General features: G+C 41.9%; 1 protein-coding gene across 1 annotated transcript in view; it reads left to right on the top strand.

The window, feature by feature from the left end:
• Positions 1-5520: 5520 nt before the first annotated feature.
• Atp1b4 (ATPase Na+/K+ transporting family member beta 4) overlaps positions 5521-19304 on the top strand; it is a 20682-nt gene continuing 6898 nt past the window's right edge. Inside the window, exons 1-4 of the mRNA XM_008833933.2 lie at positions 5521-5587; positions 9479-9740; positions 13737-13865; positions 14124-14228. Of these exons, the coding sequence (XP_008832155.1) occupies positions 5525-5587; positions 9479-9740; positions 13737-13865; positions 14124-14228 (559 nt within the window). The 5' untranslated portion in view covers positions 5521-5524. The remainder of the gene's footprint in view (positions 5588-9478; positions 9741-13736; positions 13866-14123; positions 14229-19304) is intronic.

Below are 19304 nucleotides of genomic sequence, written 5' to 3'. Positions count from 1 at the left end.
TCCCTCGAAATCAAAGCATCTCTTACTTTACAACTGTACTCAACAGATGGAAACTGCTTAGGAATGTGATGTGCTAAGGGATCTTCCTGGAACCCAGTGAAATAGGGATCTGGGGTCATTATCTGGACCATTCAGGTCAAGTAAACCCTTTAGCCTTAGCATGGCCTGCTGGCTATGGATACTGGCCACTACTCAGAGGCAAGCTGTTCAGGAGAGGGGGATATTGGACACCAGGAACCCCGACTGGCACCATCAAAGTTATGCAGTAACTGTTCCAGTTTGAAGGACTTCCCTTCAAGGTCTAGCCCAAACCCCGCCTATTCTGGGAAGCCTTCCCTGATCACCACCACGCGAAGGAGTCTTCTCTCTTCTGTGCACTTCAAAAAGGACATCCTTTGCTGGGCAACATTTACAGGCAGCCTAAACTTAAGTAAGTTGGCCTAAAACTTAATTACCCAATGACTTACCCAATGAGTCTACAGGTCCCTAATGCTGCAAGGGACTGGGGTTCTAGAGAGCACCCAACAATGGCTGGGTGACTCCAATACCAAACAATTCTCAACCATCACTGCACTGTCCTCACTTCCCAGAGTTTTCCTGAGGATCTAGGCAATCCCTGAGTAGGGAAAGTTTACACCTGATCTTTGATGGCTCTGAGACACACTGCCTCCAAACACTTCTCTGCGTGGAAATGGCCCACATGAAAAGTGTGAGGAATTATCATATGTCATGGTAATATCAAAAATTCTCTGAAGGCTGGGAATGAAGAAATGGCTCAGTGGTTTAGAGGATGTACTGCTCTTCCAGATGGCCAGAGTTCAATTTCCAGCACCCACATTAGGCCGCTCATAATCACCTGTAACTCCAGCTCCAGGGGATCCAACTCCTTTGGCCTCTTCAGGTACCTGCACCCATATGTATACACACACACACACACACACACACACACACACACGATTTAAAAAATAATAAAAATTAAAATTCTCTGAAGGGCTCTACCATCTCTTCCTTCCATTTTCTAATTGTCAGAAGCCACACAGTTTTACCAGAGAAGACAACCAGGAAATGTTACAAAAGCAGCTGCTATGAGGGCTAGAGAGATGGCTCGGGAAGTTAAGAGCACTGGCTGCTCTTGCAGAGAACCCCAGTTCACTGCCCAGCACCTACAAGGCAGCTAACAATCATCTGTAACTGCCATCTGTGTGCACACTTACAAACATGCAGACAAAATGCTCATATACATAAAAAATTTAAATAAACAAAAAATTAAAGCAACTGCTAATATTTTGTTCAAGGAATGGCCATGCTGCTTGAGAGACTTGGATATTTTACCTTTAAACTTATTGTCATATTCAATTCTTCTTTTTATTACTCCTCTTTTGCCTTTGTAACCACTGTTCCATTGACCAATTCTGACTCCATTCTACTGTACTGCTAAACATATTGTTTTGGGTTAAATGTGAGGGTGTGGGGAGGCAAGGCAGAAGAGGGAGTATGAGAAGGGATAACTAACACTAAAGGCTTTTGGAAAAGGCCATATGGAAACCTACCATTATAGAAGCTTCTTAAATTATATGCATATACAATATAAAAAAAGATGTAAAGTGGGGCTAGAGAGATGGCTCAGTGGTTAAAAGAACTGGTTGCTCTTAGAGAGGACCTGGGTTCGATTCCCAGCACTCACATGGTAGCTAACAGCCAGTTGTAACTCCAGTTCTATGGAATCCAGCGCCCTCTTCTGACCTCCACAGGCATTGCATGACATGGGTGCATCTACATGCAGGCAATACACTTACAGCCATAAAATAAAAAAATAATAATAAAATAAAAAAGAGATTAAAAGGAGTTACCTATAAAGGGGGGATATTGCTCCTACCAGACACCAGAGGCTAGCAAAGAAAAAGCCCAATGTTAGAAATGGATTCCCTCTTCTGAAGCTATTGAACAGGGGTCCCGTAGACCCTCAAACAATACTAGCGATTGTCACTGCTCTTGGTTGCCCTCCAGAGCTTCATGGTAAGACACTATTTCTGAAGACACTACATATATGACTGATAGAACAAACAAGGAGAAATCAAGCTGGTGCTGACTTCAAAGCCTCGTCTCTACTGGCTAGCTTTCACAGTGCTGGAAGGTGGTGTGCATGCCACCAGAAGAGAAAAGTAATCATCAAATTTTCCCAGCTGTGACTCCTCCAAGCTACAATAACAATTGCCCTGGCTTGATATGCCCACTGGTGCAGTAGTGGCATTAATTTTATGGGAATAACCAACCACTTTCTCATTGGATTTGAGATCCATTTCACAAGATGGAGCCCATACCTGATACTGATATCAGGCCTAGAAATCTGTGGCTCACCAGGTCACAGGCCATAAAAGAGAGCCTACTACTATTTTTTTCTCCTAAATAGACATAGTATTAAACTGACTCCTAGTGACATTGTTATACCCATAGATTAGTATATCTCTCAACTCTCATCAGAGAAGTTTCATCATGCAGCAGATGGTGATTTAACAAGGAGGACCCAAAGTGGTCAAAGTGGAGAGCCAATAAGAGACTGCAGAGTGCTAATTCCTGAATAGGACACCTGTATCAAAGTTCTACCTCCTAAGGCTCAGGGATCATTGTAGAAAAGGTGAAAGAAATATTGTAAGAGCCAGAGATGGTGGATAACCACAAGGAAACAGAGTTTTCCAGAAAGCTGGACAGTTACTCATATGAAATCACAGCAACAGTGACAGCATGCACAAGTCCCATGTAAACTTAAGCCAGACAAAATCCCAGCATATAACTGGGGAAATGAGTAAGAAACCCCAGCCCTACTGCTGCTGGGAGGGACAGAGTCAGTTTTCTTTAAGGGTATGACTCTGGGTAGGTCAGCCAGGCTTAAGTGGATGGACTCACACTACACTGAAGGATGTTTTGGGACATAGTTTTGAATATATATTATATATAATATATATGCCTATTATATATTACATATACATATCTATATATGTAATATCATACATAAAGTTGTACAAGGGTAGTAAGGGGGTGCAGATAGGGAAGGGGTATCTAAATATAATCAAATATATTGTATGGAATTTACAAAAATTCAACAAAACTTTTTTTAAATTAGCAGAAATTGTTTCCCATTTGCGTAGAGTTGTGTGAAAATTCATTCAGATTATTTTGGTTTTGACATTCAATGAGATCTGATTATTTTATTCCACCCAACAGTTGGCATTACAGAACACACCCTGGACTGTAGTTGAAATACATTGCAAATACACTACGTATATATATCAAGTCATCAATTACCTAAAATACTAGAGAATAAGAGATTCTGGAGAATGCAATATTTTGTTATTTGAGATTTTATCACTCCAAATCCTCTTTTGTCCCCCCACTTTTGATTTTTGAAATGTCACTAAAATTACCATATTCTCTTTTCCTCTTTAAGAATTAATTTTATTTGGGCTGGAGAGATGGCTCAGAGGTTAAGAACACTAGTTGTTCTTGTAGAAGACCCGGGTTCAAATCCCAGCACCCATATGGCAGCTAACAACTGTCTGTAACTCCAGTTCCAGGGGATCCAACAGCCGCTTCTGTCCTCCGTGGGCATAGCATGATACGGGTGCACTTACCTACATGCAGGCAATAGACTCATACACATAAAATAAAAATAATAAATAAAATATTTTTTAAAAGGGTGCCTGTCAAGGCCAGAAGAGGGGATTAGATCCCCCAGTATTAGAGTTACAGATGGTCATGAGCTACCTGATGTGGGTACTGGGACTCAAACTCCATTACTATGAAAGAGCAGCAAGCACTCCTAGCTGCTAAGCCATCTCTCCAGCTCCCAGTTAATCTATCCTAGGTTTAGTTTTGAGGCTTCTATGGGCCTCAGATTTCTCATATTCAACATTAGGAATAACACAAAGAACTGGAGTATAGAAAGTGTAAGAAATAAGCTCAACATCTGTCCAGTCCAGATTATTCTCTGTAATCTATCTTAATTTTATTAAATCTGAAGAGAGGAAAGAGTTTCTCTTTTGTAAGTGGTTTCTTTCTATTCAAAAAAACAGTCTGGAAGACTGGAGAAATGGCTCAGTAGTTAAGAGCGCAGGCTGCTCTTGCAGAGAACTGAGGTTTGATTCCCAACACCTACATGGCAGTTAACAACCATAGGTAACTCCAGTTCCAGGGGATCTGATGCCCTCTTCTGACCTCTGCAGGCATGGCACAATATAGGTGCACCTACCTATATGCAGGCAGTACACTCATAAAATTAAAAAAAATAATAAATAAAATATTTTTTAAAAACACTTTGGGACAGGTTCTGTTAAGGAAGAGTCCTGATTAGTAACATTAAAATAGATGAAGGTTTTATTTAAAATTAACCACAACTGAAGCCATTTTCACCCAAACAGCCTAAAGTTAGAATTATGACTAAATTTATCTGATTGTGTTTTCCTTAGTGATGAATAGGTCCAGAATCTTAGTTTCTGCAGCATTCTCAGCTTCCTGGGTGAAATGACTGTGTGGAGTGATTTATGAAGGATTTCAAACTCCATCCAGGCCTTTTTAACCACTCAGAACCTAGGGGAGTGGACTAAGATGCAGACAAACTATGTTGTGTAATCTTAGCTATTTCTACTAATTTTCCTTTTGCTGGATCCTATTTTGACTTCAGGAGTTATATATGTCTGGGAAACTGACACTGCAAAGTTCTGGCTTGTTCCCTGCCCTGATGCTAAGAGATAAATATAGATCTCAACCACTACACAATTTGGCCAGGATTCCAAGGGTGTGTGTATGAGGGGCAGTGACTGATGGTGCCACTGTGACATGTGGGCTAGAAAAAGGCTTCTTTATATCCAAGACCCTGTTTGGGACAGGGAGACTTAAAGCAGGAGCCTTGCATCTTTAAAATCAAAAAGCATAATGCACATTTTAAGGAGTTTACGGGTTGATACAATAAGGAATATTTTGTAGGTGGCTTAGAGTGTGTAGGGGGGAGGAGGATAGGGAGAGCAAAGGGAATCTTCCCTGACACCGCAGATCCTTTTGTATGAGATCAGCCTCATGAAAAAAGCAAGTTATTCTTGGCCATCTCCCCTCACTCTAACTCCCACCCCATGCCCCACCCCTTGCATACACTGATATCCAACTCTCGGTAGAGAAGAATATGACTTAAGATTTCCATTGAGCCCATCATGTCTCGGGTGCTGGCGAAGGGCAAGGGGTGGAAAGACACAAGAAGGGGGTGGCGAGTTGCTCATCCTCGTGACCCAGACTATCTCCCCCTCCCTGTAATGATGAGCTTGCTTTTCCAAAAGGGCTTTCCTTTGATTCCAGGAAGGGGCCAACCAATGAGAGAAGAACATGTTAGATTATTTTGGGGAAGGGCTCGTGCCAGCAGGGTTCACTTTTAGTAGTTGCCAAGTGTCCCCAGCAACCACTGTCTCCTGTACCAGCAGAAGGTCCAGAACTCTCCCCCACTGGCTTGTCTCCACGGCACCTTGGCGGACTAAGAACCATGAGAAGGCAACTCCGCTCCAGAAGGGCTCCGGCCTTTCCTTACGATTATCGCTACAGACTTGTGAGTCTTAGGGAGCAGAATGTTTCGCTGCCCCCTTTTTAATGGGTTGGGTTGGGGGCTGTGTAGGCCTTGGTTTATTGGTGGCCTTGTCTTGGGATAGACAGCAACAACAAACCTTAGTTAACCCCAGTGTTTCGAGAAATAGCAGTGACTCACAGTACCCCAGAGCACCCTAAATTGCTGAATGGAAAGAGAGCTCCTCTCTTTGTGTGGAACAGAAATAAAGGAACGGGAAGATACCAGAGAATAAGGAGCCTTCTGAAGCTTTTTCTTAGGAGTCTAGAGTTTGAATAGACCTCTTGAAGTCTGGGAATTAGAGGTTTCAATTACAAAAAAATTAGCCAAGAAAGAAAAGGGACGGGGAAAAGGAAATGAAAGGTACTGCCTACCCAGCTGTCTCAGTCCCTTTGGGTGGTAGCTTTTAGTAACCTGCTGCTCTTTCTCTAAAGCGGAAATTTCAAACTATAACGGAAATCATAGAATCCTTGAAAGCAACTAGAAGGAAGCCTAAACATCATCTCTCCAGAGATGATTATATAAAAAGGCTGCATAATACCAGACTGACTTGCAAGTTAGTGGAGACATCAACATGAGAATGTACATCTCGTTTCTAACTAGCCCTCTCTCCACTGTATTAGTGGTATGCAACTCTTTAAGGCTCTGATCCTTCACCACCCATTTAGGCACCTTGCCTGCCCCCTCACTGCATGTAACACACATATACACAAACACACATAATTATGCACATATATTTCCACATATCTTTGGTGTCACCACTTATCTCCAGCAAATTTATTTAATCCGAAAGTTTATTTACTTGGCTTTAAATCATGGATGCATGGCATACACAACACTTGGGGGGAGCAGATATTCTGAAATCTTCCTGGGAGTATTATAAACTGAACCCCATAAAGAAACAAAACATAAACGATCTTTCTTTGAATATAGACACTTATATAACCAGAAAATTAAGTTAAAGCGGTCAAAAGTCAATAGAAGAAAACACAAATTCTTGTAACCTGATGTCAAGAGCCAAGGAATTCCCTTAGCATTCTAGTGTAGAGTCATTCTTTTGAAATTTTCAGTTACTCCCATCTCTTAGAGCAGTCACTGTATGAGAGGCATATATAGCTGCACCTTGCTTGGCTTCTTTTCTGTGTAGTACTGTTAAAACTGCTGTGTATAATTTTGGTTATTGATAGAGAAGTTTGAGTTTTAAGAGCCACAGGAGATCTTGTTCTATATAATATTTGATCAAGTTAAAAATAAATTATTTGATGCAATTATATGTGTAATTTTTTTAATTAACCAACCATTCAAATGTTTCCAGGATATTACTCAATGAAAGACACGAATTTATCCTTTCAGTCATACTGTTTGTTTATATATCTGTTTATATGTTATATATTTAGATTGCTCAAAATGGAGCCACTCTCTGTCCTTCAGGTTTCCCATTTAGGGAAACATGAGGGCCCCAGCACACACCCACTACCGTATCTGAGCATTCTCATACACACTATCACATGAGGGTAGTGCTACTTTAGGAAACTTACAAAAACAGAACCTTAGAGATAAACATTCTCATCACCAAAGCATTTCCTCCAGGATTTTGTTAAATAATTTCATGAAAGTGCATTTTCCACAGGACTTCATGACCAAAGAATCTTTGCAGAAAGACCTGTCTTGCGCAATGCAACATTTCCCTATCTGTGGACGCAGGGAAGAGTAAAGAAGATACTTGCGGTTTCTGAAATAAGGCTCAGGTAGTAGGAATCTGTGAGGGATAATGAGCTCCAAGATTAATTTTTCCTTGGAGGATAAGACTTTAATGACAAGTCTTTTAATAAGATTATCATGGGCATGCATATCTACAAATAAGAGAAGGCTGAGGAACATGGCCAGCTGCTTCCTCTGTAAAGCAGAGTTTTAAGGCAGGAATAGGGAACAGGAGAGAAAAGGAAGTTGTTCCAGAAAGATGAAGCGATTTAAAACCCTTCATGAGGAAATTTTGTGCTTCAAATTCCTTGAGAATTTGGTGCATAGGTTTCTTAGGGACCATAATGAGTAGCCGGTCTTAGTACGTATGACTTCTGGGGTTAGGAACAACACGCTCTGTGAGAATGTCCCTACAGAGTGCAGGCAGTATCACTGATCACTCCCACTGACTATGACCACCTAGCTGTGAGCTTCACACTGTGGATGGTCCACAAGAGGTAAGAAATCTGGAACCTCCCCCTGGGTTCATGGGTATTCAAAGTCTAGTTTGGGAGATCAAATGTGTACATAAGTCTGCACACAAGTGAGAGTTTAGAACAGCACTAATCCTTTTAGCATTGAATGACAGACAAGGTTTGTTTTCCTAAGCCTTATATTGTGAATCCATATCAAAGAGATCCTTGATTATAAGCACATACAGTATCTTGGGAACAGAGACTATAAGACATTATCGTGTTCATAAATCTGCTAAACCACCTCTAGCCACTTGTGTTCCGTGTGATGGAGGAGAAATTTTGTCCAGAGTATCAAAAAACGTACGTCCTGAGACTGCCAACTCTATCATGAATTTGCTGTATGGCTTTTAGCCAGACCCTCTCCCCTCAATGGAGCTAGTTGAACAATCAAACTTTGGAAGTCTTTCTAAGTTCTGATATGATGTGTGATATGGAGCTGTACATTTGAACAAATTAGAGAGCAATTCAAGAGGGCTCATAATCAAGAGCTAGAGGGTGCGGGGCAGACTAAATTCTGAGAGCAGAGCTTTGTCATTCTGTATCTCTTTTACTGATTCTGAGTGATCCAATTTTCCCAACTCTCTGCCAAAGGTAGCACTGGTTGCTGAGTGCCCTCTAAGTGGCCTTTGAGGAATCATGCAGAAAGGGAGCAGCACAGAGCCCATGGCCTCTAGCATTTGACAAGTCCAACCCCAACAGGTGCACCAGCCCTGACACTCTTCAGACTTGGACAGCAGAGAGAAGGGAGGGTAGCCTGATTTTCTGCTGCAGCACTGAGCTTTGGCAAACCCCCAAACAGCAACATTACAATCCTCCAGCCTGTGGCTCTGAGGCATTTAAAATGCCACTGGTGAAGACTGAGTTTTCTTTTTCTTTCTTCCTCTCTTTTTTTGTTTTATTTCATTTAACTTTCTTAAAACCATTCAAAGATCACTCTTTCAAATCTCACATACTGCTGTGATCAATCACCAAATATGACCTGAGTACTTACTACGTGCCCAACTTTTAAATTAGGCTACAGGGGAAACTAAGGAAGATCCCAGATCTCAGGGGTTCTGTCCATCCAGCTTAAAGCAGGAATCAGAAAATGAGTCCCTGTATCTTGTTTCTTTTGGGAAAGCAGTCAAAATTTTGAGGAGGGGTACAGCAGTTGGCCTCTCCTCTTGATATCTGTCCCAGGCTATTTTTAGGTGCAACTGAGGATGGTGAGGTCAAGCAGCTGAAAGTGTATGGAACGTCAGGACAAAGATGACTTGGACTGGAAATTCGCCATCGTAGACATAAAACATTGTCTAAGACTACTCAGTCCTTCAGTGTGAGTTCAGCACTATCTTGACAGGTTAAAGTTAAATAGGAGCCCAAGGTCTCAGGACAAAGCAGGGACATGAGATGTCCTAAGGGAAGAGCCCAAATGCCTGAAGTCAAAAATGAAACTCTCACCTCTATGGAAATAATATTAATTCAGTATGAGTGACAGAAAGGATATTTCCTCCAAAGAGTGGAGAAAGAAAATCCATCTCTTACAACAATGGTATTTTTCTTGGGGACATAGATATTTGAAGCAGCTCCAAAAATTGAGTTGTTTCCATTTACTTTTAGCTGGTGGGATATGCTATTGGAATTTTTTCACAAAGAGGATTGTGTTCTGTCACTGCTCCAGGATGATCAGGATGAAGTAAATCAGAACTACTTAGCAGATGAAGAGGAGGAAGCAGAAGAAGAGGCTCAGGTGATGATGGCACCTGAGCTGGAGGAAGAGGAAGAAGAGAAGGAACATAAAGAGGAAGAGGAAGAAAAGGAGGAAGAAGAGAGTCATGGTCAGTCAACAGGCAGTGCCTGGTGGCGAAAATTGCAGATTGTGAATGAATACCTGTGGGATCCGGAGAAAAGAATGTCTCTTGCCCGAACAGGTCAGAGTCGGAGTAAGTCCCATCCACCCCAATGTCCCAGTCTGGTGTCCTTGACTCTTGATGTCCTGTCCAGAGATCCTGTGCCACACACTGGGTGGGTTTGTTACCAACTTCTCTTATCATTTCATATAAAGACACAAATGCCTGGGGAAATACATGGACCATGGACAGAGCCATCGGAACAGCCACCAAATAGATGAACAAACTTTAATGTGTAACTGAAATCTACTGGTCTCAGTATTCAATATGAGATAATAGAGTGAGTTGAAGGAACACAGGATGTTGCTTATAGCCCAACCCTGTTACTTTCTATGCATGTGACTAATTTACTCTCTCATAGCCTCAGTCTCCACACATGCCAAACTGGGGGAAACTCGTTTCTTTCACAAAATCAATGTAAGGCTCCAAAAAGATGTTAAAGATGTAAGGTTCAAAGGAATATGCAGAAGACTATTTCTAGGATGATAAGAAGAACCCAGGAGCCTGTCATGACCTCAGTTTATGGGGGCTTTATAACTCCGTGGTAGACACGGAAGAGTTGGGTTTAAGGAGACCGTTACTAGAGACTAAGGCTGAGTTTCTTTGTTGCTTGATCAATGGCAGCATTTTTTACCTTAGCTCTTTCTCTTTGTGCCACATGCTGTCACCATTTTTACTTAACAAACACCCCAGAACTCCCTTCCCAGGGTCCTACTCACTTCTTAAACTATTGCTGCTGAGCCTTCTTCTCAGAAGATTTTGCCTGTAGTAAAATTCACACTTGCCACACTCTGCACAGCTCAGAAATAAAGAACAGTTGCTGATTCCCAACTCAGTTAATCCACAGAAAGAAAAACAAAAACAAAAAAATACTGGACGCCGTGGATAAAGAGCCCCCTACTGCCAAGGGTCTAGATTATTGAAATTGTTGGTGATTCCACCCAAGGTTCCCTTTTGCTAAGCAGTCTCTCCCTTTTGTAGTCAATGTTTCTAATGCAGCTCAGTTAGAATGAAGTAGCCAGCTCTATTTCCTGGAATCAGGAATGGCAAGTGTGAGCCTCTAAACAACACTCTTCTTTCATTGCCCCTCCTCTATTTCCAGCCCCACCCCTGCCCATCCTAAGATCTCTCAACTGGAACAAATGTACCATTTAAGGGGCATTCCAGTGATCTGGAAGCTGAAGACAAATGCTGGACACTCATTGGCGCTCCAGAGGGGCACAGCTGTTTCTCTTGTGCCTAAAGAGGACTGGAAAAACAGGCTATGTGAAATGCAAGTGTGATTCTGGGAGAGAGCCATACTTTAACCCTTAAATGGCCTTAGTATCCTCAGCAGATGATCATTCATCTAAAGTGCTCTTGGGATGATGATCCATGGGTCAACAAATAGGGATGAAGTAGGAAGGTTCAAGTACTTTGGGAAGATATAGACATAGGGACGCTTCATAGTAGGCTGTAGCCAGACCTGTGTTTAGCAAGTCTGAGGAGAGTTTAACAATTCAGGCACCTGTCAGACTATCCCTGGGCAAAGGGAAAATATTTATATGAATTCATAGGTCATAAAGTATGTGCCTTGCTGTCCTGTTTCCTGACCACTTGAACATTTACTAACCATCCTCCAACCTGGACATCAACATGTCCAACCTACTCACCTAGCCTGTTAATATAGTCTGGTCTTTTCCTGTGGTAGCTAGGCAACCTCTATTTTAGGAACTATATGTTATTTTACTGGTTACTGAGAAGAGCCAAATGAAGTGGTATAGCAGGAGGCCTCCAAAGATGGCACGGACCCAGAGCCCTGGGATTCAGCGAGAATTCACTTCACTTCTTGGTCTGCAAATTATTGTCCCAATTTTACGGATGCAGAAAACAAGGCTTAAACAGGGTATGTAAAGTATGTAAAGTCACAGTAACTAAATGGCAGTGCTGGAATTCAAATACCAGAGTTCATTCTCTTACCAGAATGCCTCACCATCTTCCTGAATTCCAGCAATGAACAAGACTGTGATTTGTAGAGCCTCAAAACCAGATGGGCTGTTTTGGTGATTGAAGCGTTGAGAGAATGAGCACTTCATGGTCTCTCCAAGCCTGGGTGGGGGTTATTCAGGAAAGAAGTCTAGATTGCCTAGAGGAGGACTGCCCAAGTAAAACCTGAACATCTTCAGCAGAAAGAATTGGAGAGATTGATGTCTTCAGGTGGAAGTTGTGCTTGTTTTTTGTTTGTTTGTTTGTTTTTGCTTGGGGGCATATGAGAGAGATAGGTTACCAAAGACTCCAGGTCACCTCTACCCAGATAAGGCCAAAGGGACTCATTGATGATGCCATTCTCCTATCTACAGCTTTTTGGCTCACATATCTTAAGAAAGAAAGAAGATATTATCAAGGGAATATACCTATATTCCAATGATTCCCCTTTATACATGAAACTGGGACTCCTGGTCCGTTAGGATGGCTCAAGCTGCTGATCCATTCCCAGAATGGGAATGGGGATGGAGAAATGAAAAAGGAAGCACAGGCTACATCCCATTAGTGTAGGCAGTGAGCAACAGGCAAGGATCATGGACACACAGACACTATTCCCTCTCTAGGACTTCCACTGAATCAGTGTGTTCATGGTCCATTTCTACTTTAGTTCATCTTATAAAACATAAAGGTTCAGTTCCATTTCCAGTTGTATTACTACAGTCTCTCTCTCTCTCTCTCTCTCTCTCTCTCTCTCTCTCTCTCTCTTTTATTATTGTATGTTTGTGATTTATTTGTTTGAGTGTGTACAAGTCATAGTGCATTTTTAAAATTATTTCTTCAGTTCAGTTTAGGGTACAGTAAAGTTCTGTGGTCTGTTCCAGTTTCTGGTTCGTGATTCAGTTCAAATTTGTAGTTCCAACATCATGTCACTGCTATAAGCAGAGCCAAATCTTATTGCCTGAGAGTTCCCCAAGGAGGGCTTGAAAAGAGCTTCTTGGCAGCTATCTCATGCTTATTTGCCTCACCCTGTGCTACATAGTCCTGGGACGAACATAGTCCTAACACAGCCCAAAGAGGGGCGATTCATGCAACTATGTATCTGATCCTATAGCAATAATAACAATATTAATAAAATTAAAATAATGATGGATACCATTTATAGAGCACTTAGGATCTGCCAGGCTCTGTGCCGTGGTGTTGATATGCATTATTTAATGCTTATTTAATATAGCAAGTACTACATTACTGTCCTTGTTTTCCAGAGGAGGATATTGAAGCCCAGCGTGCTGGACATCATCTCCAAGATTAAACACCCAGGAAGTGGTAGAATCAGGATAAGATTATGAAAAGATTGAATTTCAGATATTGTTAAAATATAGCTAAGGATATGAGGTAGGTGCTTAATCTGATTTTACATGTGAGGAATCAGGGGTGCAGAGAGGCTCTGAAACTTGCCCAAGTTTACGGACAGCAAGTGTGAGTGATTAAGTACAATTTACTCCTACTGCCTTCCTCATCCTTCATTAGTGTTCTCTTTGGTAAGCAGAGCCACTTAAACTTTGCTAAGGATGAAGAAGATTTGAAATAAGTAGGGTAAAACTCACTTTGCCTTGATTAGAGGCAAGTCCAGTGGGAATTAATCAACAGTTTGAATTATAAACTATGTGAAATGAAATGCTATTTTCACCACTTGAAAATACATGTTATCATTGAAACCAAGCTGCTAGGACTCTTCAGGGCACCTGCCTCAATGAATAGTGAAGAATGATTTGGAAGATGACTCAGGGCATAAACCACTGCCCAGAAGACTCCCCAGTAATTTTCCCTCTGCTGTATGTTGAACTCACTCCCCTATAGTCATATGTTCATCAAGACCTTCCATTGGAGGTACTATAAAGGTATACTGCAGGCAGACTCCTGACACAACCTTCACTGATTCCAGATTGACAAAATCTGAATAAACAAGGATATACTGAATCTAAGTTGGTTCTGGTCCATGAGTTCAGTGGAGAGGCAGGGCTTATTAGCAAGTATTAACCATTGTCGTCTTTTATTGCTCTGCAGGCTTGATTTTAGCCATTTACTTCTTCTTCTATGCTTCCCTGGCTGCTGTGATCACCTTATGCATGTACATGCTGTTTCTGACTATCAGTCCTTACATGCCGACCTTCACTGAGCAGGTGAAACCTCCGGGTGAGTATGCCCAAATGCCACGCATTGTCAGAACTCTCTGGACAGAAATCTGCTTGCACAGCATGTTCAGCCTCAATTAACTTTGGTTCTTCCCAGTAATGACTTAGAGATTCAATTATTAAGAGTAAAAGTGAAATGGTACTTGGCAAATTGTGATCCTTTTCATTTTGATTGCCTGGGGGGAATGGTTTCATGGGAATAATTATAAAAACAATCCAAGAATGGGTTAATATATCCAAGACCTGTTTTCATTGCCAGGAGTTATGATCAGACCCTTCGCTCATAGCCTTAACTTCAACTTCAACGTTTCTGAACCTGAAACTTGGCAGCATTATGTGATTAGCCTAAATGGCTTTCTCCAGGGTAAGTTCCTCTGAATAGTAGAAAGCTCTTTAGAGAAGCAATGGGTGGGAAGCCAAAATTCAAAATTCCCCTGGCCCTAAAGTCCCAGATTTAGTCACCCCCACATATCGTGCTTTCATTATTTTGCACACCCTTCGGCACCCTTCATAAACTCAAAATTGCTCTGAGAGTGTGTTGCCTTGAAAGCATGAGTCAACTCTACAATAAGCTTTGAGGCACTTTAAGAACTTGTTTTCTCTTCACAAACACTCCACATACCTAGTTAAATTCTGAGCACAACCAGGTGGTCATCTTTATAAGTGATCACTTATGAAAGCTAACTCTGGAAGGAGATAATGGTGGCGGAAGGGGAATGTTCTTCTAGAGCTGGAGGATTCCTGCCTCCTATACTTTTTCAAGGTAAGATAATTCATTTCTTAAAGGTGGGCTATCTTGAAGAGGAAAAGCAAGTGTTTTTATATGACAGCATTTTAGGAAGAAGTCAAAGGACTAAATCTCCAGGTGACATCCCTTCAACATGTTTATCTCAAATATTGTAAGGATTCCTGTATCCTTAATGTTATCAGGTACACTTTTGGGGACAAATGAATGTCTTTGTGTCCTGGTTTGTTTCTCCATTGCTGTGACAAAACACTCTGACCAATACTAACTTGGGGAGGAAAAGGTTTATTTGGCTTATATCTCCCAGGTCACAGTTCATCAGGGAGCCCAAAGTAGGAACTCAGGGCAGGAACTTGGAAGCAAGAGCTGGAGCACAGGCCATGGAGGAATGCTGCTTACTGGCTTGCTCCGCTGGCCCGGGGGTTGTGTTCTAGTTTTTTTCTTCATTGCTGTGACAAAATACTTTGACCAATACCAACTTTGGGAGCAAAGGGTTTATTTGGCTTATATCTCCCAGGTCACAGTTCATCAGGGAGCCCAAAGTAGGAACTTAGGACAGGAACCTGGAGGCAGGAGCTGGAGCATAGGCCATGGAGGAATGCTGCTTATTGGCCCCTGCTCAGCCTGCTTTCTTATGCAACACAGGCCCACCTCCCCAGGGGTGGCATCACCCACAGTGGGCTAGGCCCTCCCACATCACTCAGCAATCAAGAAGATGCCCCTTGGACATGGCTACAGGCCAGTCCAATGAAGGCAATTCCCCAGTTGAGGCTCCCTCAATCCAGGTGTATCAAGTTGACACTAAAGCTATCCAGGACACTTTGTGAGAGGTCCTTCCACAAGATAAAAACTTAAGACAGGTCAGGCATAATGGAGCACACCTTTAATCCCAGCATTTGGGAGGCATAGACAGGCAGATCTCAGTGAGATACAGGCTAGCTGGGACTACCTAGCAAGTTACACGCCAGCTGGGGCTACAGGGAGACCCTGTCTTCAAAAAAAGAGCTAAGATAGTAGTAGTAGTTTGAGAAGATTGTGGAACCTTTAGGAGGTGGAACCTCGCTGGAGGAAGTGAGTCACTGGGAGGCAGGCCTTGAGGCTTTATAGCCCAACTTCACTTTCTATTAACTCTCTGCTTCTACTTGTGGATGCAGTGTGGCCATCCAGCCTCATGTACCATGCCTTTCCTGCCTGATGTCATGTCTTCCCTATGACAATGAGCTCTATCTCCCCAGAACTATAAACCAAAATAAACCCTTCCTCCCTTAAGTTGTTTTTTATCAGGGTATCTTATCACAGCAACAGAAAAGTAACTAAGAACCATAAACCAGACATGCTGGCACATACCTGTAAAACCAACATTCAGGACTTTGAAGTAGGAGGATCACTTGGACTCAGGAATGCAAAACCATCCTGAGCTACATATGGAGACTACCGTCCATCTCACAAAAAATACAAATAAATAGAACCCCTCTTAAATTTGCATGGCTGCACCTAATTTTTTGTGGATGGGGTTCAGACTGCTTTGGCAAGTCTGGCCTGGCTGAAATGAGGGAGGATGAGGCTAACTAGTAGAATATACACTGAATTAGGAGAACAATCTCTTAGCATGAGCCAGGAACTGTTATTTAAATACATACATTTTGTCATTCAATGTTAACCAGACACAATAGAATCCATTGACCTTGTTTTTAAAATGAGGGAATTGGGGCTTGAAAAGTGAAAGTAGCTTGATCAAAATTTCCTGCCAGCAAATCCAGTTTGTGAACCCATGTGTTTTGATGTCCTTGCTTCTCAAAAGTGTTATCCAGGGGTCTGCAGCATGAGCGTCAAGTGGGTGTTTGTTAGAAAGGTAGAATCTCTTACAGACAAGTATCCCAGTCACCACCCATACAAGTAGCTTCTTTTTCAACAGACAGAGATTATTACAGAGTTATACCACTGGTCACACACAGAGTCTCTGTGAATTGCCCAAGCCTAAATGGCACATCTAGGATGCAACCTCTACACCTAAGACTCACAGAACATAGAACAAGGGATGAAGGGAACACTAATGAATCTTTCAATTCTCACCAATGAAGCTCCCTCATGCAACAGAGGGCCAGAAATACAAAAGGTCACAAATGGCCAAAAAGCAGAGAATAAGAGTTGGCAGAGTGTGGGTCCTTGGACAGGACTCCTATATTGAGGTCCACCCACCCAGGGCTCAGGGACCATTTCGAAAGTTGGGGAGGATGTGCATTACCATAAGGAAATAGTCCTACAGGCACCTGGGACCCTTGTCATACAAACCTACAGCAATGGTGTCAGTATCCACAAGACCCATGCAAACTTAGGCAGACAAAAGCCCAGCTCAGAACTGTGGAAATTAACAGCAGGCCCCACTCATAGTCAAATTATTGGCAGCTGATTACTGCTGGGTGAGGAACAGCTCATCTTCTTGAAGGGAGAGACTCTAGATAGGCTGACTAAACCCTGGTGGATGAACTTTCACTGAGGGACATCTTGGAACATTAACTTTACATAATAGGCCTTAATACAAATGACCAAATGTATGAACTCCGGGGGGGGGCTATGGGAGGGTACCAAAGGGGAAGGGGGTATAAAGATGATTTATGTATAAAATACACAAAAATTCAATAAAAAAATCTTTAAATGAAAAAAAAATGATAGAATCTCAAACCCCACCCCAGAGCTGCTGAATCACAATCTGTATTTTAACAAAATTTGCTGTCAGATTGTATTAATTTTAAAGTTTGAGAAATGCCATTTTTCTAATGATGGTATTGCTGTCTAAGCAGAAATTAGAAACAGCCTTTTGTAACAGTACTGCTCGCTGCTATTTGGAGTAAAACTGAGCTTCAAAATCTGCACCTGTAGAATGACAGAGCTGAGTTCTTTCTGATCCATATAGTTCTATTTTGGGTCACAAAAGTATTTTGGGCATCCTAGTCAGCAAAGAATCTTTCTTTCAAAATGCCTCTGAGCTATTTGAAGTATGTATATTGCCAAAATCTCTGCTGAGGAAATCCTTGAAAGAAGATAAATACTAATTTTGACCTGATGATGAAAGCAGCAAACAAGAAGAAAACATTAGTTTTCAGTTCCAAAGAGTAGTTAATATGGGACTGGGTTGAGCTCAGCAGTTAAAGCACTTGCCACACAAGCAAGAGGTCTAGAGTTCAGAGCTCCAGAATTCAGATAAATACTGAGTGAGTATGGTGGCCCACCTGTAATTCCAGCCTCAGAAGGTGAATACAGAGGATCCCTGGAGCAAGCTGGCTACAGAGACTAGCTGAATGGGTGAACTCTGGGTTTGACTGAGAGACTTTGCCTCAATGAATAATGTGAAAGAGAAATTGAGAAAAATTCCTGGTATCAACCTGGGGCCTCCACACACAGTGACACAGACAACCACAAATGCAAACACACATACGGGCACACTCACACCAACATACATACACATGAAAGGAAGAAAAAAGTAGATAATATGTCCTGCTAAAAAAGAACACACCTAAAAAAGATATCCCAGAGCATCCGTTTCATTTTATTGCAATAAGGATCATGCCCATGTCACTTAAAACATATTTATTTTTATTTTATGGATATGAGTGTTTTGCTTACCTGTATGTAAGTGCACCCATTTCATGCAATGTCCATGGAGATCAGAAGAGGTCTCCAGATCCCCTGGAACTGGAGTTAGAGATGATTGTTGGCCACCATGTGGGTGCTGGGAACTAAACCCATTTCCACTGAGCCATCTCTCCAGCCCTTAAAAATGCAATTTAACATTGACAACTGAAGGAATTTTCTAGAAAAAAAATTTCCAGTTGCATCTCAATAATATCAAATCTAAGTCAAAACCTGTCTAGCTGTGGATCTTGCAGTGCTTTTTGAGTTTTATTTCTTGTGTGTCATAGGTGTACAGTCTTCTCTGAAAAGGTGATCCGCTTCAAACATGACTATATGGCTGGGTTCAGGACGATTGAATAGGTTCCACCAATTAGAACCAAGGAGGAAACAATGTGGTCAATTTCTGAAGCCCAGTTTTATGGAATCTGGTGGCTCAGGCTCAGAGTGAACACATAGGGCCTGGAGAGATGGCTCAGCACCCACATGGCAGCTAACAACGGTCTGTAACTCCAGTTCCTGGGGATCCGACGCCGTCTTCTGACTTCCGCGGGCATTGCACAACATGGGTGCACTTACAAGTATTGCAGGCAATACACTCATACACATAAAATAAAAATAAAGAAATGTAAAAGAAAAAATAACCCCCTTTCAGCTCTCTCCTTGACATGTGACCCTTAGACACCCATGACATTCCATCTAATGTACAAAGACAGGAACCTAAGGTGTCCCATATCTGATTAGATAAGATCCCACCTCCTCACCCTCTCAAAGAAAACCTGAGCTTGTTACTGTTTTCTTTCAATCTCTCACTGGAGACCCTGTAGGTGTCATTGGTTTTTAGCTTTCACTACAAACTCCTTACCTCCTTAAAGGGTGAGGAGTTGGTCTCCTACTGCTGTTGCTCATCCTCCTCCTTCTTTTCCTCTTCCTCTGTGTCTTCCTTCATTTCTCCCTTCTCTCATATTCTTTCTGTTCCCCAACACCGGTGCTTCTCCTTGACCTGAAAGGGTGACATTTCCTAAACTAAACTTACGGAGTTTTTAAGCTGGGAACTTAGCCATA

Source organism: Nannospalax galili, unplaced genomic scaffold, assembly GCF_000622305.1.
Source record: "Nannospalax galili isolate Female #2095 unplaced genomic scaffold, S.galili_v1.0 scaffold75, whole genome shotgun sequence".
Lineage (NCBI taxonomy): Eukaryota > Metazoa > Chordata > Mammalia > Rodentia > Spalacidae > Nannospalax > Nannospalax galili.
The sequence above is the reverse complement of the archived record's forward strand: the minus strand, read 5'-3'. Positions and strand labels throughout refer to the sequence as shown.